This window comes from Chenopodium quinoa, unplaced genomic scaffold, assembly GCF_001683475.1.
Source record: "Chenopodium quinoa cultivar QQ74 unplaced genomic scaffold, ASM168347v1, whole genome shotgun sequence".
Classification (NCBI taxonomy): domain Eukaryota; kingdom Viridiplantae; phylum Streptophyta; class Magnoliopsida; order Caryophyllales; family Amaranthaceae; genus Chenopodium; species Chenopodium quinoa.
In genome coordinates, this window is record NW_018745684.1 from 9,015,938 (window position 1) to 9,034,417 (window position 18,480).

Below are 18,480 nucleotides of genomic sequence, written 5' to 3' on the forward strand. Positions count from 1 at the left end.
CCCAAAATTTGGACCTTTTATTCTTGGAAGGTTGTTTGAAAGGAAAATTCACCATCAATTCTGCAATGCATATTATATAATGAGAAGAATGTGAACCTAGTGAAAAGATAAAGGCAAAGTGTGTTTTTGAAAGGAATGAAAATGGACATGGGAGATTTTCTTCAAGTGCGAGTTGTGAGACTCAGTGAGTTTCTTCACACGCCTCGGCCTATGCAACGTGAAACCTCCACCCTAAGGTTGTTAATGCTAATTCAGACAGAGCAGTTAAGGAATAAATGTTCATCATTCAAGGAATATGTCAGGTTTAGTGAGGAAACTCGAGTATCATGCAGACAATTTAAAGCAAATCTCAATATAAAGACATTAAAAATAAAAAATAAAAAATAGATGTAAGAATGATATAATTAAATTACAAAATTTACACTAAATGAAAACGTAAGGATACACGTGTTACTGTAAATTTCCTCTAAAGTAAAAATATACTGGTATAAGTAATAAACTAAAACACACCAAAAATGTTGATGAAACCAAAAACCATCTACCGTTCTCCCACCCCTAAAAACTCCCAACACAACAAAATGGAGAGGGAAACAACAAACAAATGAATGATACAAGCAAGCTATACAAAAAAATTAATAATTGAAATGAATTATGCAAACTCCGATCTTGGTGTAAATTTACTATTTCCTATCCGTGTGTTGTTCATGGTGTATTCGTCCTTGATGAATCTAGCTCTCGATTGTGTAAAACTAGCAGAGCCATAAACAGCAATTCAAGAACAAATTTTCAGCTGACCGTCTTCTGTTCCGACGAGAAAAAGTCGTGAAAATGGAAGAATAGCTATGCTAGACAACACAGACATGTTTTGGAACCCTCGGTCTGCTATATGTAGAGCCTGACGAACAATACGATGCTGGCCATACTGCGGAAAAGAAAAATTCAACAAACTAGCAGGAAAAAAAAAAATATGGCCCTACTAAACCAGCACCTCTCACAAATTAAGCCAACTTAGCTACGCAGGTTAACGATTGAGAGTAGAGGAGGGAGGTAAGGGAACCCCCTACTCCCAAGCAAATGTAGTTGGTGGGGTTTGAATTTGTGACTTTAAAGTTACAAGGTGAATTTCTCACCAACTCCACCAAGCTTGCTTGGTTTAATACACAATGTATGAAGTACAAGAAATTGCAGCCTACAGTCCAGTCTCCTACTCTGAATATATTCCTTAGTCTGTGTTGTATGTCAATAGTTAAAACAGTTTTAGTACTTACTTCATCCACAGCTCCAGCCAGAGAGGAGAGTCCAATTTTATTTTTGGCAATTGAAACTATATCTTGGCCCCAAACAGAAAAATCTAATATACTATCACTGTGACCTTTGTAGACAATGGGTTGTGGCGGCAAACTCCTGCAAAACAGAAAGCAAATCCAGCAATTAATAAATGAGCTGCAGTTCAGTATAATGCAGCACTTAACAGTGTCCACAAACAAGAGTAACGCTTTTAGATGAACAATCATTTCAAGGCAAGCTGACCATGCCGTGCTTGTACAATTTGAAAACTAGTCATGCTAAATCCATGGCTCTAACTTCCCAATAGCATCAGCCGATGAGGGAACTGAGAGTCTGAGACTGTACAAAATCTAGGACACCAGGGATATGTGAAATTTGATGTCTCATGGTCACTCTTTTTCCATGGGATCTGGATGCAAGTGATGGGAGATTAAGTAGAACGCTGAATTCAAGGCCAGTGAACACAAAGGTAAGGGACTTCAAAACATAACTCAAAACAAAGGTGATATTTGCATCAAGCACAATGGGGAGATCTGGGAGGGAGAGTTTTGTCAGTTAGCAGGCTGTAAGTTGTTACCTAGCCTAGGGAAAGAGGTTTTTGCTTCAAGAAGCTTCTCTTGTGGAATGAAGCCCAACCCTTTTGAGCCATGTGATTGTTAACAACCAATCCTATAGCACGCCAAGGAAGAAGCAAACCTTTCTGAAGATGAATATATGTGATATTAAGATGAAATCTCAAGATAATCCATGTTGGCATGGTTCCCTAATTTATAATTTATTCAAATCATGAAGCAGAATGGATATACAGTATGTAGTTCATCAACCACAGTGAATTTTGCAATGATGAACTACATAGCATTAATTAAGATTAATTCATTGTTTCATTTCTTGTTTTTCTAAATGCTACTGTATTACTGTATAAAGAAATAAAGCCAAGTTCATAAGCCCACTAAGCATTTTTAAATTTTTATTATTTAAGGAAGAACAGAACTACAAGACATCTCAAATAATAACTTTTCCATTCTACCATCTTCAACAAGGGTTTTTTTTTTTTTTTTTTTTTTTTTTTTACCTAGAAGAAAGGATTTCTTTTTCAAAGCCCAATCAAATCAGATCCCTATTTCAAGGGCGTTCACTTGGGAAAGACAGATTTACAAAAGGCCAGCCTGCAATGAGGTATGAGGGTGGGCATAAAATCCACCAAAAAGGTGCTAGTCTATCTCCTCATTTGGGACTTGGAAAGATCTTAATAAACAATCTTCACTCTGTATTGCTTTAGATTTTATCTTATATTCAACTAGACTAGTTGGATTCTTTTAGGATAGAAGCAAAGTCTAATCACACAACATTTAACACTTACCCTACACAATCAATCACACAACATTTAACACTTACCCTACACAAAATGGAAAGAGAGGTAGAACGGAGTGACAAGAGAATGAGTGAAAGCAAACTGAAAAGGTATGATTTCATCCCACACTGAATCAATAATCAAGACCTGAGGTGCTAGCATAGGAGAAGAACTGCTGTCTCAGCTAGAGGAAGATTTGGTAGTCCTATTATTAGTTCCTAAGAATTGACATACAAGATTTTGAAAAATATGTTTGGTAGGCTTTATTTTAATGCATAATTGTAATTATAATTTCATGAGCAAAATTATATTTATACAGCTTTCACCTCAGTTGAAAATTCATAGATGACACACGTACAAGATAAAAATAAAAATAAAAAAAATTGAGCAGCCTATATTAGAGAAAAGTACAACCGGTCTAACTCCCCAAAAAAAGCAAATTAAGCAAGTGCAGCTAATTACATATCATGAACGACATGAAGGCATCATAGCACTTGAATGTAATACAACACAGACCACCCAACTCAAGACTTACTTTCTGAGGTCCCAGATTCGTAAGGTTTTGTCCAGAGAGCTGGAAACAAGATAATGATCCTCTGGTGCAGCCAGCTGCATGAACAAGTCATTCACATAAGTAATTTGCAATCTAAAGAGACATATTTTCTACCAAGAAATACCTTTGTCACATATCCATCATGAGCACGCCAGGAGGCAATGACATTGCCACTTCTGGCATCAAGCAGCCTGCAATTACCAGAACCCAGTCCCACCGCAATCCAAGAGTGAGAAGAAGCATATTCCATTTTGTCAGAACCACACGAGCATATGGCAGAAACAAGGGAAGGGAATCCATAATTCGCATATTCACTGTTCCACATATGAAGCTTCTCGCCGACAGCAGGATCAATGAATCTGCATATTAGCAAAAGACTCTCAATAACCAGGAAAAAGTCCAGAGATTTGGTAAAGATGGAAACTACTTCCACTTTCCCTATACCTGAGAGAACCATTTCCAGTACCAACTACCAGCTTTTCCATAGATTCTAAGAAATGCATGCAGGTATACAAAGTACTATCAATGCTGGTAAAAATTCCACCAGAATGTGGGTATGAGTTCAGCATACTAGCTTGGTCAGTGTTGACCCTCACTGCAGAAGATGGAAGTCCAGAAGTTTGAGTCATATTGGCAGATGATTCAAAAATTATTGTTATTGCTTTTCCAGTTTGGCTATTCCAAACATGTATGGTCCCATCACAAGATGCCACCCTCCCACTGTAAGGAAGGATACATATGTCATTCACCACCTGGAAGTAGAAAATATCAATCAGACATCCAAGTTCATCAAGCTTCAGTAAAACAGCTGAAAAGTCACATACAGTGTATAGATTAAAGAAAGAGCAGGAAAGACTATATGATTAAGGAAAAAAAATACAGCAAAAAAATATTCAACAACAATATTTCAATAACTGTCTTGGATGACATCCTACGGAAAAGTGCTGATATTATTCCAGTTTTCACTACTTCCTAATAAGGCAAATTTGAAAGATTCCTAGCTTGAAATAGATCTTACGGATGCCTTGTAAGAACATTTTAAAATTGCAATTTATGATTAAGCTCTTGCAGTTATTGATGCTTATAAATTTACTTGATAAATCCACGAGTCCAGCTGTGCAAAATGGCAAAAATACTATGCATAATTCTATTTTACAAGTATAGACCATGCACATTCTTATTTACAGGTACTTCGTCAGCCAAATAGCTTGAGATTTGATCAAATCCTTGTTTGTTTCTTATTCAGTCAAACAGCTTAAACTACTCCGTACAGCTGATAAGTCTGTCCAAGATGTTCATGTCTAATGTAAATCCTTTGAAATTAAGCTCTCATTGTGAGCAAGGGGACGTATATACCATAAAAAATCAAGCCGCATTATCCCGGTTATCAGTTCTTTCATCTTGATTAATCAAATAAATCTAGGACAATGGACAAAATTTGATACTCAAGTTGTCCACTGACCAGAGAACACCAAATATGAACTTCACAGAATGTGTTATTCTAGACCTATGAATTCTACATCAACATCATTGTTTGAATCTGTCATATATCCTTCTCAAGTTATCAAGATGGGCATCTCTTTCTACCAATGAGCTGTTGAATAAACAGTGAACAAAACGGGAAAACCACCAATGATGCAAAAGTTTAATAGGAAGCAAACCTCTTCATGCCCATAGTAACCAGACACGCAATCAACAGTTGACAAGTCCCACCTTTGAACCATTCCCTTAAAACCAGGACCAACTCCTGCAGTAAATACAGTACACTCATCTTGATCCACAGCCAAAGACCTCAGTGCTCCATGATGAGCACGGACAGAGTGTATTACTGATGCCTTAATCTTCCATGGACTTTCATCTTTTGAAGTGCCAGCACGGGCAAGAAAATCTGGCCCTTCCCAAGTAGTAGCAGGAGTAGGGAACCAGAACCATGGTTCACATTTGCCAACTTTAAAAGTTTCTGAGTTAATTTCGGCTGAGTTTTGATGAGTTTCGTAAAAGCGTTTATGAAGTACCATATCATTGCTTCCTTTACTTCCCTGAGATTGTGGTACTGCCCATCCAACTCCGTTCATTAGCAGTTTGGTTGGATTGTACTTAGACTTAACGCTTTCTTTGATCAAGGCTTTTCTAGAATCACAGTTTCCTGAACTGCTCCTAGATGAATCTCCTGTAAATTCCCACTAAATCATAATGAATTTAGAAAAACGAAATGTAAGTATACCATGAAATCAGTATCAACTTGACAAAGGAAATACAAACATACAAGGAAAAAATAACCCCACCTTCCAGTTATAATGCTTAAGGAGATATTTTTCAAGCAGAAGCCACGTAGCACAACATTGCCGCAGTCTCTCTATGCCAAGAAGAGTTGCAAGAAAAGGATATAAAAGCAACCTGCATACATCCAAGTAAATCTTAAAACAACAATAAGCAGACCACAATTCCAATATCTAAAAATAGCACTAGTGTTTAATGGAGAAGTGCTCGACACCCACGCTAGATCCATGCGGCTTTCAATTTGTGCCTCCTTGTCTGAGCTGTGTTTGGAGATCTTATAGTTTTTTCCCAGAGAGGGGGGTGAACTAGATGATTCACGAGAAAAAGCAAGCTCATCAAACAGCTCTTTCAGCTGAGGTATGATATGCAAAGCTGTTAAGTCTGGACCAATCTGCTGACAAATAGTGATGAGAGTAGCAGCAGCAGCCTGGAAACAGACTAGAACAATTTATCACATAAACAAGAAGTTTGACACTCAAAATGCATACAGGACTTCAGAAAAAAAGAACACAATAGTGGAAAAAGCAAGAAAGGATTATTTCTCATACATAGAAAATGAAATGCAGGCCACACAAAGCCTAATACAACCAAGTATGAGAATTTAGATGGAGAAGCTGAAGAATATAGGAGGAGCATGCGTATTTAAATGCATACGTTCACAAAAAGAGACGTAAAGATTTAGGTAATGAAAATTTTCAGGATTAACTGCTCAGTTTGTATCAATTCCATAAGCTATCAAATAAAGAGCATCTCAAAGAGGGCTTAGAAGTAAGCTCCTGAACCCATTTAATAATATGATCGGCAAGCCACTGGAGCTCCTCAATGCCTCAACAACGCACGAGACATATTAATTTATTGGTACTGAGTGTGAGACTATGAAACAACGTCAAAAAAGGCATATCATTCAACTTGCTAGAGTAACAAGGGCAAAGACTAAGCAGCTCCAAATAGTTGTTTGACAAAAGCCACAGAATAATACAAACTTTTGAAAATAAAAATAAAAAAATCTTTTGGCCCATATTCTTATCACAAGGGTTAACTAGTAAAATAAGGAAACCTCAATCTTATCAATTTGTTTTTTTACAATCCTGCCAACTACCAAAGTTTAAGAAGCAGGCAAAGGCCTTGTGTTTGGCATAGCCTTTGTCCAGGCAATTAATATTTGAAGAAAAGGCAGGGCAGAGTTTATCAATAAAAACAAGGTTGTTGTATCTTCATAAATGGAAGGCCAGTACCATAAGGAAATACAGGAATTCGCTTTAATAAATATCTTGCTTTCTCCAAAAAGCGGAAGGAAATAAAAATATAACAAGAGACCCGGGGTGATTTTTCTACTAAAATTTGGAAGAGCCGCTTAAAAAGAAAAACAAAAGGAGAGAGTTGAAATTTATATATGATACAGTAAAAAAACTTGCTACTAGGTAACATAAGGATCACAGAAAAACAAGCACTGAACATGTGCTTTGTTAACCATTGGATTAGTTCCATTTCCATGTCATTGGAATTCTGTATCCTTATCACACATCCTAAGAAAAATTCACAAGAAAATTATACAGATAAACAAATTTTCATTTCCCCACTCAAGTCCTAACATGTTGGTTGCACCAAGTCAGGGACAGGGTAAAAAAAAAAAGGGAACAGGGATAGGGACAGAACAATGGGCACAACAAGCTATGAAGTAAATTGTTGTATCGTCTCCAGTATGGAATTGTGTAGGGTTCAAGGGATGACTATCAAGGGAAATATGCTGCGTGCCACATAGCCAAGCACTCTATGCAATGTTTCTTTGTACCATGCTACACTTTCAAGTTCCTCTCTAACAGGATCCTAATTTCCAAAAACCTCATGCAAAAGTTCTATCATTGAAATATTCCGTACATAAGGTCGTAATAATTAACCAAAAACTTTAGCTCTCAGATTCCTTGATAATCAAGGCTGCTGCAAGTATAGCATAGTGGTAACCTTAATTGTTATACAAACAAGATTATTGGGTTCTCATCTCCAAAAAAAAAACTATTTTGCCCCTCTCTGACATTAAACACACTCTCACAAAACCATTAACTTCAAATTTTGCTCGTGCAAAAATCTTAGAATTGAAGTAAAATTGCAGATAAAAAACCTGAAGTACTGGAAGTTCCAGGTTGCCTCGCATAAGAATCACAACAAACAAGCAACTTTGGCCCTGAATGTTAGCACGCAAACACGATTAATAAGGAGAGAAAAATTAAATCAAGAACGAATATAGAATTAGTTATAAAGAAAGGGCCAGTACTTCAAGCAGCTCCTTGACCACCACCTCTTTCTGCAACAATGCGATCAAACCATCTAACACAAATAGACAATCAACAAGAGCTAAAGAGTTCCAACTCTGCACAGGCTCGGGCTTATTGATAAAAGATGTATCAACGCAGGAACGAACAAAATTTTTCAGCAACGGAAGAATCTGTGAGACAATAAAATTCTCGCCCAAAACAGCACCTGAAAATCAGAGGACATCTCAAGCTCAGAAGTCAAGGCACCATTATCAGTTAGCATAATCAAGCACCTATTTCCAAAGTTTAACTATTTTATACCAATTCTAACTAGAGCATCAACTCCATCAGCACAAAGTCCTTTGCCAAAACAAGACATCAAAGGCAAGATTGTCTGCAATAACCAGCCATTGCTCAGTTCTGCATAACTAAATAACAAAATGTCCATAAAATGAGAAGATTGACAATAAAATTCTATAGCTAACCTGCTGAATGGAAATAGGTACACCAAGCTCTTCACTGGACCCAATTAATAGTACGGACGCAGCAGATGCAGAGTTTTTATGAGGAGAATTAAGCAGGTTTGATATGATCAAAGGGTGAATTGTTTCAAGGTATATTTGCTTCCCAACATGGTTCCATACCTCACGCACAAATGAATCTTGCAGAAGGGAAACTTTCAAATGTGAATAGCCTGTTGCCTGAAATAAGCATATCAGTAGCAGAAGAATAAAATGCTGACAAATTGCAATTTTAAATAAACTAAATTATATAACTAGCCTGTAAAATCTTCTGAATGGAAGGCAACACCAATCTCTTGATTGCTTCAGGTTTCAGGCATCTAAGAAATTCTTTAAAAAGTACACAAGCCCATTCAGCTTCAACATCTGATAAAGAGTTCTGCATTAGAGGTAAGCAATAAGTAGCACATATTTCGGCAGCAAACGTCCCCATGGATCTCAAGGCCCCTTTCTTGGCAAAATTAGCAGCGTAATGTAGACGTGACCCATCCTTTGCCAAGAGCTGAAGGGGAGCAATAAAAATATATGTGGACTTGACTGTTACTGGAAAGAATGGAGATTCCAGAAGATTCTTGGCGGAAGGCCTCCTGAAAAATAAAAAAAAAATAGAAGACAATTAGATGAATAAAAGAGAGATTTGCGCTAGAATAATATGAATGATTTTAAGAGTGGAGAGAGACAATAAGGTCATTATCTGATTAGCTCTAAGTTGTATTTGAGAACATAAATTAGGTGTACCTTCTCCAATTCTTCTGGATACATGCTTCAACAAAAATTTTCACATGTGGAGGAAGTTCTCTCAAAATTCCAGGTAAAGCACCACTGTCCACGTATGTGGATAAAGAAACTGAATCAAATAGAGGCTTCCTCAAGTAAACTTCTGCAATAACACAGCCCAGAGAAAAGATATCCTTTGCAACAGATGTTGAGAGTTTGTTCTGACGGGAAGATTGTTGAGCCCAAAGCAACAACTCTTGATATCCTTTAGAACTATCATCTTCCTCAAGATACTCAAGGATATTATTGGAATCCACTTTAGGCAACATACAAAAGCTGGATTTGTTGTCAGTTGCTTTAGTAACATCATTTACATGACACTTGCTATCCTGATTAGATGACTCTTGGTCAGCAGAGAAACTCTTCACAACTTTCTCTGAATATATGGGACTTAAATGCCTAGAATGTTGGCAAAATGCAGCAGCTTCTTCTATCTTGCTCAAGTAATCAGTTCCATCGAATGAGGGTTTCTCGTTATCAACTAAGTTCTCATGATGTATAGAGACAGCCCCCCCAACAGTAGAACTGACTCTATTTCTCTTGGTATTGCCACAGCGAACAGGGTGTGGTTGAGTAAATAGTTGACGACGCCCTATTGGCCTTGGCATTGTGGGTTGTGATGACGGCAGCATGACATTCTTGGCAGCTACAGCTGGCTGACCAGACATTTTGTATCCAAAGGTGATATCAATCCAGTTATGAATTTCACGTGAAACCCGCTCACTCTCAAGTGCATCACGATGAAATTTTATGAATTCTTGCGGACTTCCAGCCCATGAAGGCACTGCTAAATCACTCATACCAGAGTGAAGAGAATAAAAGATTTGGTGATCACAATAAAACTCTGGAATGCACTCATCAGGAGTCCATTGGTATAGTCTTTGCATAGTGGAAGGATATTCATTAGGTTCATACACTGCACGTACAGCCAAACGCAGGACACTCAGAGGTAACCTCCTTGCTTTGTAGCTGCAAACAGCCAATTCAGAAAGGCACTCATCTGAAACATGATGTGGAATTTCAGATGTTGAATATGTAAAATCCAGCTGTTCATCACCTTTTGCCAGACGCCACTTGCTTTTGCTTAAATCCCTCCACCCTACAGCATAATTTTCATCAGGCTTGACACTGAAATCTATTACCCACGGCATAACTGTATGAAATGTGTGGTCTCCCCATCTTCTTCCAGCTAGTTTGTTTAAGACAAGTAGATACTCAAAGTTACTGAGATCTCCCCTCCACCACTTATAAAATTCTGTGGGCCAATCTACTGATGAGGAAAGATTCAGATCAGCAAAAAGGCTATTAGAAAGACAATCAGGAGTGGAACAACTTTTTCCTATGAGGGGTGAGGCCAAGGATTCTTCATCATCTTCACCTAATACATACTTTACGTGAGGTCTATCACATATGCTTAACCAGGTCCATGAAAAACTTGACAACATCACCATAGAGGGACAGATGTTGCCATGGGTAAGCCCTAAACCATGGATATAATAGAGGGCTGAGAGTAGCTGGTATATCATAAATCTTGTATGCCACTCAGAATTCAATGCTTCAGGACTGTAATGGAGAATGTTTTCCAACGTATAAGGAGCCTTAGGGTAAACTCCAATGGTATATCTAGGCACCTTTAGCATTCCCAACACCGGTACCAGATTTGGATGCCTCAAACAACCAGGGACTTGATCATCACAAAATGAAGGGATTCCAAGTAATCTAAGAAAATTTTGACTAGCACGACATGTTGCTTTACCTTCAATCATGACACTGAGAGAACACAGTATGTCATCTTCCAACCATCCAGATGAAAAATTGGAAGCTATATTCTCAAATGCAGAGAAGGTACAATGTCCAACAAAAGCACATGGTGCAATTGCAGTAATAGTTCTTAAGCAAGATAACCTACCAGAATAGTGACAAGAAGAGTTCTCACAATAAAGACTGCAGACTCCAGTCTTCATTCCAGTCCTTAACAATGGGGTGGACATTTTACACATAGGAGAAGACAGCGAAAAGCTGTTGTCGCCAGAGACTTCTATGTCATTACTTTGATCATTGTTTACGTTTTTAATGCATTCATCGTCATCCAAAATACAATCATCCCTATATCAAGACTTCACATGAGATGAGACACAAGGAAAGAAAATATAAGTAAAATAAAATAATGTTTGGCTGTGACAAGAACATGAGTAAACCCATAGCTTGGGCATCTTATATCAACCAAGTAAACTTCAGTGCCTTCACCAAGCTTCTCATTAACTGGGAATGAGCCCTTAAGCTAGATCAATCCCCCCCCCCTCCCGGAAACAAAAAGGCTCCATTCCATACACAGACACAATATATTACTTCTACTTTGTACTATATCAAAGAAGCACTTTAACTACCATTAAGGACAAAACAGTCAAAGGAAATGTAACAACTTATTACTTCTACTATGTAGTATATCAAATCTAGTAGAGTGATGCCGTTGTTCAGCCATTCAAACCTTCATCCCACCAAAGCTTTTGAATATAGACAGTAATAGAAAGAATTCTTTCATCATAACTATATTATAGCCCCCCCGTCCCATAATACTGGCATCGTTTTGACTTTGCACTTTTCACACACCTTACTTTGACCCTTTTTTTTTGTTTATTTATGAAAGCAAATGTATTTAAAGTGTTGTTGGATCTATCATAATGTATATTCCAAATGCTAATTTTTAAAAAAAATTTACTAATATATATTTAATATAAAATTACGCATCGGTAAGCGTGTCTAACTAAAATGTTGCAAATATTTGGGACAGAAGGAGTATCTGGGACATATGGAGTATCCCAGACACACAAAGACAAAGATAAAGTTAGAAATAAATCCCTTTTGACAAAAGCCCAATTCACCTAACATCAAACTTATTACAACATTCAATTGATATAGCCATAAACCCATAATCACATTCAAGTTAAATCCCACATTTTATAGCTTTTAAAGTATAATCCTTAACATAAGTTCCATAACATGGATGATCATCCAACAATCTAAAGCAGCAAAGCATAACTAGATAAGAGAAAATGACTCATATTTTGTGTCCTCCAACTTTCATGCTCACTCCGTCCTGGTTCGCAATCAAATTACTAGTTCAGATTACACTATCAGCACACGAGTAACAATTAATTCTAGACGGATAGCAAAAACACATTAATATATATGTATAAAATGTAAAGAGTAGAGAATTACACGTATTTAGTGATGCAGTCATCTTCTTGCCGAGGTAAATACACCAGCATAAATTTAGATGATTCCTCCCCACTTGAATTCGACATCTAGAAAATCACAAATTACAAAAAAATTAGCACCCAAAACACAAAATCATAAAAAAAAATTAAAAAAAAAAAAAAAAAAAAAAAAAAGGAAAATTGAAAATTTACTTGAACAACAGCCCTAGAAGCGAAGGGAAGAGCGGAATCAGAAATGGCGTAAGAGAAGAATAATTTGTCGGAGAAATCTGATTGAATTCGATTTTTAAGGCAATCTATGCACATTTGTTCTTCCATTTTTTCTGCAATTTTGAGAATTTTTTGGTATTTTTGGGGCAATTGACCTCTCAGTTGATGATGAAATTGTTCTTGTGCTTGTTAATAGTTTTGGGCATTGTTTAAAGTTTTACTTACGTTGGTATCAATTGTAGAAAATAAGAACTGAAATTGATGCACCGGTTAATTTGGGAAGGTGCCGGATTTGTCCTATGACGACTCTGGTCGATTAGCTGAGTCGGTGTCGAAATAGTGGACTCGGACCTAAACGGTATCCGAAATTGGTTAAATGGTACTCCGTAAATATAATCTGAACCAAATCATTCCAAATCGAATAACTTGTCACTGTAGTTAAAGTAATTTGTTTGAACAAGCTGACTAATATACAAAATACAATTTTACATACTGAAGTTGACGATATATTTTTTGTTTTAGAATAATTGACACGTTTTTTTTTGGACATCTATAGTTTTTTTTTTTTTTGAAAGAAAGCTAGTGCTCTTTATTAATCATGGTTTAAGGACAAAGAGACCATAAGTACATACGGGGCAATTTCACTAGGACAATGATTTTCCCAAATTTGCTGAACCCCAAACGGCACTAACTTCGCGAGATGGTGTGCAACATAGTTACCTTCGCGCTTAACATGTGACCAACTAATGAAATCAAAATGCATACTAGAAACAAGAATATCATCAAGGATTTGTCAAAGTCGGAGAAGTAAGTAGACGTAGCTTGAAGCCTTGAGATTATGCCTTGATAATCTGACTCCACAACAAGATGCTTCAAACCGTATCTACGCCCCAAAGTGACAGCGAATCGCACCACCATCGCCTCGGCAACAATAGCAGGCCACCTCCCACGCATGCGCCTACAACCAGCAAACAAAACAACCCCCTTTTCATCTCTTGCCAAAACCCCAAGCCCAATCCAGCCTTCAATCGCAAGAGAGGAATCACAATTCACTTTGATGACCTCACTGCTAGGAGCAATCCACCTCTTCAAGCTGCTCTTTTTTGCTCTAGGTATACTGCCATATATCTTAGCATTATATTTGTTGTAATCAGCCATAAGTCTCTGAACTCTGCCAATAATGGCCAAGTGCGAGATCTCGATCCCGATGAATACTTTATCATTCGCTATCACACCACGGGTCATTTTCAATCATGTGCCTTCTCTTAAGCAAAGCTCGGACAGGGAAAGAAGCAGTACATAACCTCCACAATAAATGGCGTACTTTTTGGGTAGTATCAAGCTTCCAAATCATAACCCAAGCATTGTGGAAATCATCTAAGTTGCATGATTTACCACGGAGGTATGCGGTTTTGACGGAGTAAACTCCATCCATGGTGAAAGCCCAGGTCAAAGAGTCTTCTGTCTCGCAGGAGCTAAGAGGGATAAACATAATGCAATTCGCATCCCTCTCATTAAACACAAAAGTCATCAGGTCATAATCCCACTCTTTACCTTCACTATTAATCAAATCGCACACCTTTTGGACATTGTCAACTCTTTCACTTGTAATATAGCGTCCTTATCATCCGTCATACAAGGATCATCCCATATGTCAATGGCAACCCCGTTCCCTACCCTCCAAATCAAACCTTCCTTCACCAAGGATTTCGATCCCCAACTACTCTTCCAAGAATAACTACCAAGCAAACCCAAAGAGGAATCAAGAAAAGACGAGTTTTTTTTAACACCCGAGCAAGAAGAGATGAAGGAGCTTGAATTAGGCGCCATGCTTGTCGACCAAGTAAAGCTTGGTTGAAAACTTCCATGTCCCGAAAGCCAAGACCCCCGAGACATTTAGGTGAGCACATAAAGTCCCAATTACGCCAATGAACATGGTTCCTCCCATCCGAACTCCCCCACCAAAATTTTGCCGTGAGGGAACGAATTTCATCTATAATTCCAGAGGGAATTCTATAAACGCCCATAAGATAGATTGGAATTGCCTGGATCACCTATTTTATAAGCACCTCTTTCCCAGCCCTTGACAAAAGTTTCTCCTTCCACCCTTGGAGTTTCTTCCATATTCGGTCTTTTAATGCTGCAAATACTTTTAGATCTTCCGATGATAGTAGGGATTCCCAAGTATTTTTCATGTGCATCAATTATTCTCATTCCCATAAGATCAGTCAACTCCTTTTGCTTCGACTCACACACGCCTTTGCCGAAAGATACCTCCGACTTCTCATAGTTAATTTTCTGCCCGGAAGATGTTTCATACAAGTTGAGAATATCAACAATTTTTTTTGCATTCCACTCGGTTGGCTCTAACAAAGAGTAAACTGTCATCTGTAAAAAAGAGGTGAGATATCACCGGCCCATTCCTACTAGCATGAACACCATGTAAAGATCTATCTTCCACAACCTTTCAAATCATACCTGATAAGGCATCCGCAATCAGAATAAATAAATATGGAGAAAGCGGATCACCCTGTCTCAGTCCTCGGGAAGAGGTCAAATCACCATAAACTGCACCATTTATAATAAAAGAGTACGAAACAGTAGTCACACATTGCATAACAACTCTAACCCAATACCAAGAGAACCCCATCTACAGTAATAATTGCTCAAGAAAAGACCATTCCACCCTGTCATATGTCTTACTCATGTCTAAATTCAGAGAAATTGACCCCTTTCTACTCGTACTCCGTTTCTTCATAGTGTGGAAGATCTCCAGAGCTATGAGAGCGTTGTCGGTAATTAATCGACCCGGAACAAAAGCACTCTGATTTTTTTCTGAAATAATTCCTGGGAGAATATTCTTCAATTGGAGGACAATTGCTTTTGAAGCAATTTTATATAAAACATTACACAATGCAATCGCCTAAAACTCAGACATAGAAGTGGGGGAATTAACCTTCGGAATGAGAGCAATATTCGTTTTATTTATCGGCTTCGGAGAGCAGGCACCATGCAAAATCCCGCACACCTAATTTGTTGCATCATCGCCGACATGTGCCAAAATTTTTGATAAAATATGGCATGGATACCATCCGGCCCCGGGGCTTTACAGAGGTGCATCGCACTGATAGCAGTAAAAACTTCATCTTTGGAGAAAAGCCGGAGTAATTCACTGTTCTGTTCTTCAGAAACGACCTCACCAACTGACTCGAGCACCCTAGAACGCCCCTCCTGAGAAGGCATTGAATAGGTGAAAAGCTCCTCATAAAAATCAGTTACAGCGTGCTCTAAATCATCTTCATTCTCGCACTATACGCCCTCTTTGTTGAACAACCCTTTAATCTCATTCTTCTTTCTTCTCTGAGAAGCTTTATGGTGAAAGTATTTGGTGTTTCTATCACCATCTTTGATTTCATAAACACGGGATCGAAGGTACCAGTACGCTTGTTGCTTATCGAACAGATCATCGAGCTTTGCCATTAAAGAAGAGCATAATTTCAGATTTTCATCATTCATTGCCCTACCCTGCGCCTCCTTCAAAAGCAGCTCCGTGTCATTGATTTGTCTGTCTAAATTCTCGAATTTTTTGCTACTCCATCTCTTCAAAGCCCCCATTAGCAGCTTTAGCCTCTGCTCCATTAGCAATCCAGACGACTCATCCCTAGCGTTTCTCACAGTTGTGTCATATGTGTTATCAAGTAGCCACCCGGTTTCGAATTTGAAGGACTTCTTGCCACTTTTTCTCTTGCGTTTTGGCCGCTTGAGACGGGCCAAAATCGGGGTGTGGTCCGATTTAAACCTGACCAAGTGTTCAACATGAGCTTCAGGGAATAAAGAACACAACTGGTATTACCTCAGAACGATCCAATCTCTCCCGCACAACCTTCCCTTCCTCCTTCCCTCGTTCCCAAGTATACCAAGTCCCACCAAACCCCAAGTCACGCAGATCACAGGCATTAAAGGTATCCCGAAATGCAGTAATATCCCTCCTAGAGATATCAGCCCCCCCTTCAATTTCCTCGAAGCTTAAAATTGCATTGAAATCACCACCAATGAGAATGGGTCCCTGATACTGCTCACAAATATCACGGATCAACAACCATGTCTTATGTTTATTTGAGGACTCCGGCCAGCCATATAAGCCAAGTGTTAGGATTACAGTGATTTCAATGAAGAAAAACACTTAAAATATGTGTGGGAACAAATCCTTAATTATATGATTACAATATAAATTGTAAATAACAAATACAACACAATGTATTTCAATCAAGTATTAGAAAAGTCTAAGAAATTACAGAAATTTACAAAGATTCCACTAGTGTGAAAAGATCAAACTTGCCTTTCCTCCAAGCCGATGACAACATTCATGAACATGAGAATAATGATGTCCCGTAAGACTCAAACCTTGATACACTGTCAAAGGCGTGTATACAATTTCCTAAAGAGGTTTATTTCCCCCACATGGTGCTTGGGTTAAACCGGAAATCCTCTTTGAGATACAATTGACAACAAATTTCGTTCTTAGCACTAGAATCGAAATACAATGAATAATTCACAAAGAAGGCTAAATTTCAAGAGTTTTTCTCACAATAGTTTGCAAGAAGATTGAGAGAAAATGTGGAGAATTCCTCTTTGGAGAGATAAAGTAAAAATGTTCTGTGTTTCTTTCTAATCTCTCAACCATCCTTTTAATAAAAGAAATAACCGTCAGCAAATAATCGCAGAACTAGGAAGCAGCGCGGGCGCGACACAAATCGACACGGGCGCGCCTCCTGGCCGCGCGGGCGCTCCTTCCAAAGAACCTGCGAGATGTAACTTGAAGTCAGTGAGGGGCGCGGTTGTTGGCGCGCCCGCGCCACCCACTTTCATCCAAAATGCTGATTTCCAGAGAGGTGCGCGGTTTAGGCGCGCTCTTATCGCAGACGCGCCTACCTTGCGCAGGAGCGCTTAACATGGGCGCGAGCGCGCACCATACAACACTCTAAATCATCATCAATCCTCCCCCATTTAGATTGTTCCTTTAAAACATTCTCCACTTCTATCAATTTAGCCACATCTCATGCATCAATGCCAATGTCCCTACGAATGAATTGACACCTAGTACAACACACTTACGATGATCATATCCCATGATTTCCATACGGATTGAATCACACGGATATATCCAACCATTCGAAGGTGAAGTACACACAAGATTAATCGAATTAATCATCATATGACAGTTTTAAACAGCCATGTGTCCGTATCTTTCATAAGTTCATCAAAGTCTATATGTCCATTTAGACTTCTTGAAGCGGCTAAACCTCGAACTTATATAGGTAGGTTCTCATATACGTAATAGTGCCCTTGTGATAAGACACCTTCATTTAGAGCTTCTCAACTCTAAATCTTTGAGAACTTTAATAGACGCTACCTTTAACATCACAAGTATCATAGCAATATGGGTCACAAACATTGCTAACAAACAACAAAGATGCAATTCAACCACATTGAATCTAAGACTTGATGTTTCTTCAAGCGTTAGATTGGGTTTCACAAATTCGTGTTTTTGGACATAAACCCATTCCATTCATAGCAAATATGATGGAATGTCTTGGCATTGCCTTTGTAAAGTAATCCGCCAAATTTAACTTTGTTAGAACATAGTCAAGATTTATGACCCCATCATTGATAAGCTCTTTCACTAGGCTATGCCTAAGTGAAATATGCCGAGACTTACCATTATACACTTGACTATAGGCTTTTATCAACGCCGAATTAGAATCACAATGGATTGCCACCGGTGGCATTGGCTTTGGCAATAAAGGCAATTCTATCATGAGATTCCTCAACCACTCAGCTTCCTTACTAGCTGAAGTAAGAGCAATAAACTCCGCTTCCATAGTGGAATCCGCAATGCAAGTTTTTTTCTTGGAAGACCATGAAATGACACCTCCCCCAAACATGAATATCAACCACTAACAGAAGAGTCATCCTCTTTGTAAATGATCCAACTAGCATCTGAAAACCCTTCTAAAACCGACGGAAAACC

The 18,480-nt window shown here is 38.3% G+C and overlaps 1 protein-coding gene across 3 annotated transcripts; it reads right to left on the reverse strand.

The window, feature by feature from the left end:
• Positions 1 to 336: 336 nt before the first annotated feature.
• On the reverse strand, positions 337 to 12,885 carry LOC110717911 (protein GFS12-like). Of its 3 annotated transcripts, XM_021896698.1 has the most exons (16): positions 12,432 to 12,557; positions 12,241 to 12,326; positions 8,983 to 11,127; positions 8,504 to 8,831; positions 8,209 to 8,424; positions 8,045 to 8,117; positions 7,744 to 7,949; positions 7,591 to 7,653; positions 5,690 to 5,898; positions 5,477 to 5,588; positions 4,853 to 5,374; positions 3,636 to 3,943; positions 3,316 to 3,550; positions 3,174 to 3,247; positions 1,269 to 1,404; positions 337 to 922 (listed from the first exon to the last, which is right to left on the reverse strand). In XM_021896698.1, the coding sequence occupies exons 1-16, from the start codon at positions 12,555 to 12,557 to the stop codon at positions 773 to 775; spliced, it is 4,989 nt and encodes a 1,662-aa protein (XP_021752390.1). In that variant the 3' UTR covers positions 337 to 772. The 3 variants fall into 3 exon arrangements, with proteins under 3 accessions (XP_021752390.1, XP_021752389.1, XP_021752391.1); XM_021896697.1 differs by having other exon boundaries at positions 829 to 1,404; positions 12,432 to 12,885; XM_021896699.1 differs by lacking the exon at positions 12,432 to 12,557 and having other exon boundaries at positions 829 to 1,404; positions 8,983 to 11,138.
• Between the last annotated feature and the right edge of the window lie 5,595 nt (positions 12,886 to 18,480).

What these genes read in the sequence shown, in the direction of transcription:
- LOC110717911 (XM_021896697.1), bottom strand. Translation starts at nt 12,557, where the DNA reads ATGGAAGAACAAATGTGCATAGATTGCCTTAAAAATCGAATTCAATCA. An exon ending in ATCCAGAAGAATTGGAGAAG is followed by an intron (nt 8,832 to 8,982) that starts GTACACCTAATT and finishes TTTATTTTTCAG; the next exon opens with GAGGCCTTCCGCCAAGAATC. An exon ending in TACCTATTTCCATTCAGCAG is followed by an intron (nt 8,118 to 8,208) that starts GTTAGCTATAGA and finishes TGGTTATTGCAG; the next exon opens with ACAATCTTGCCTTTGATGTC.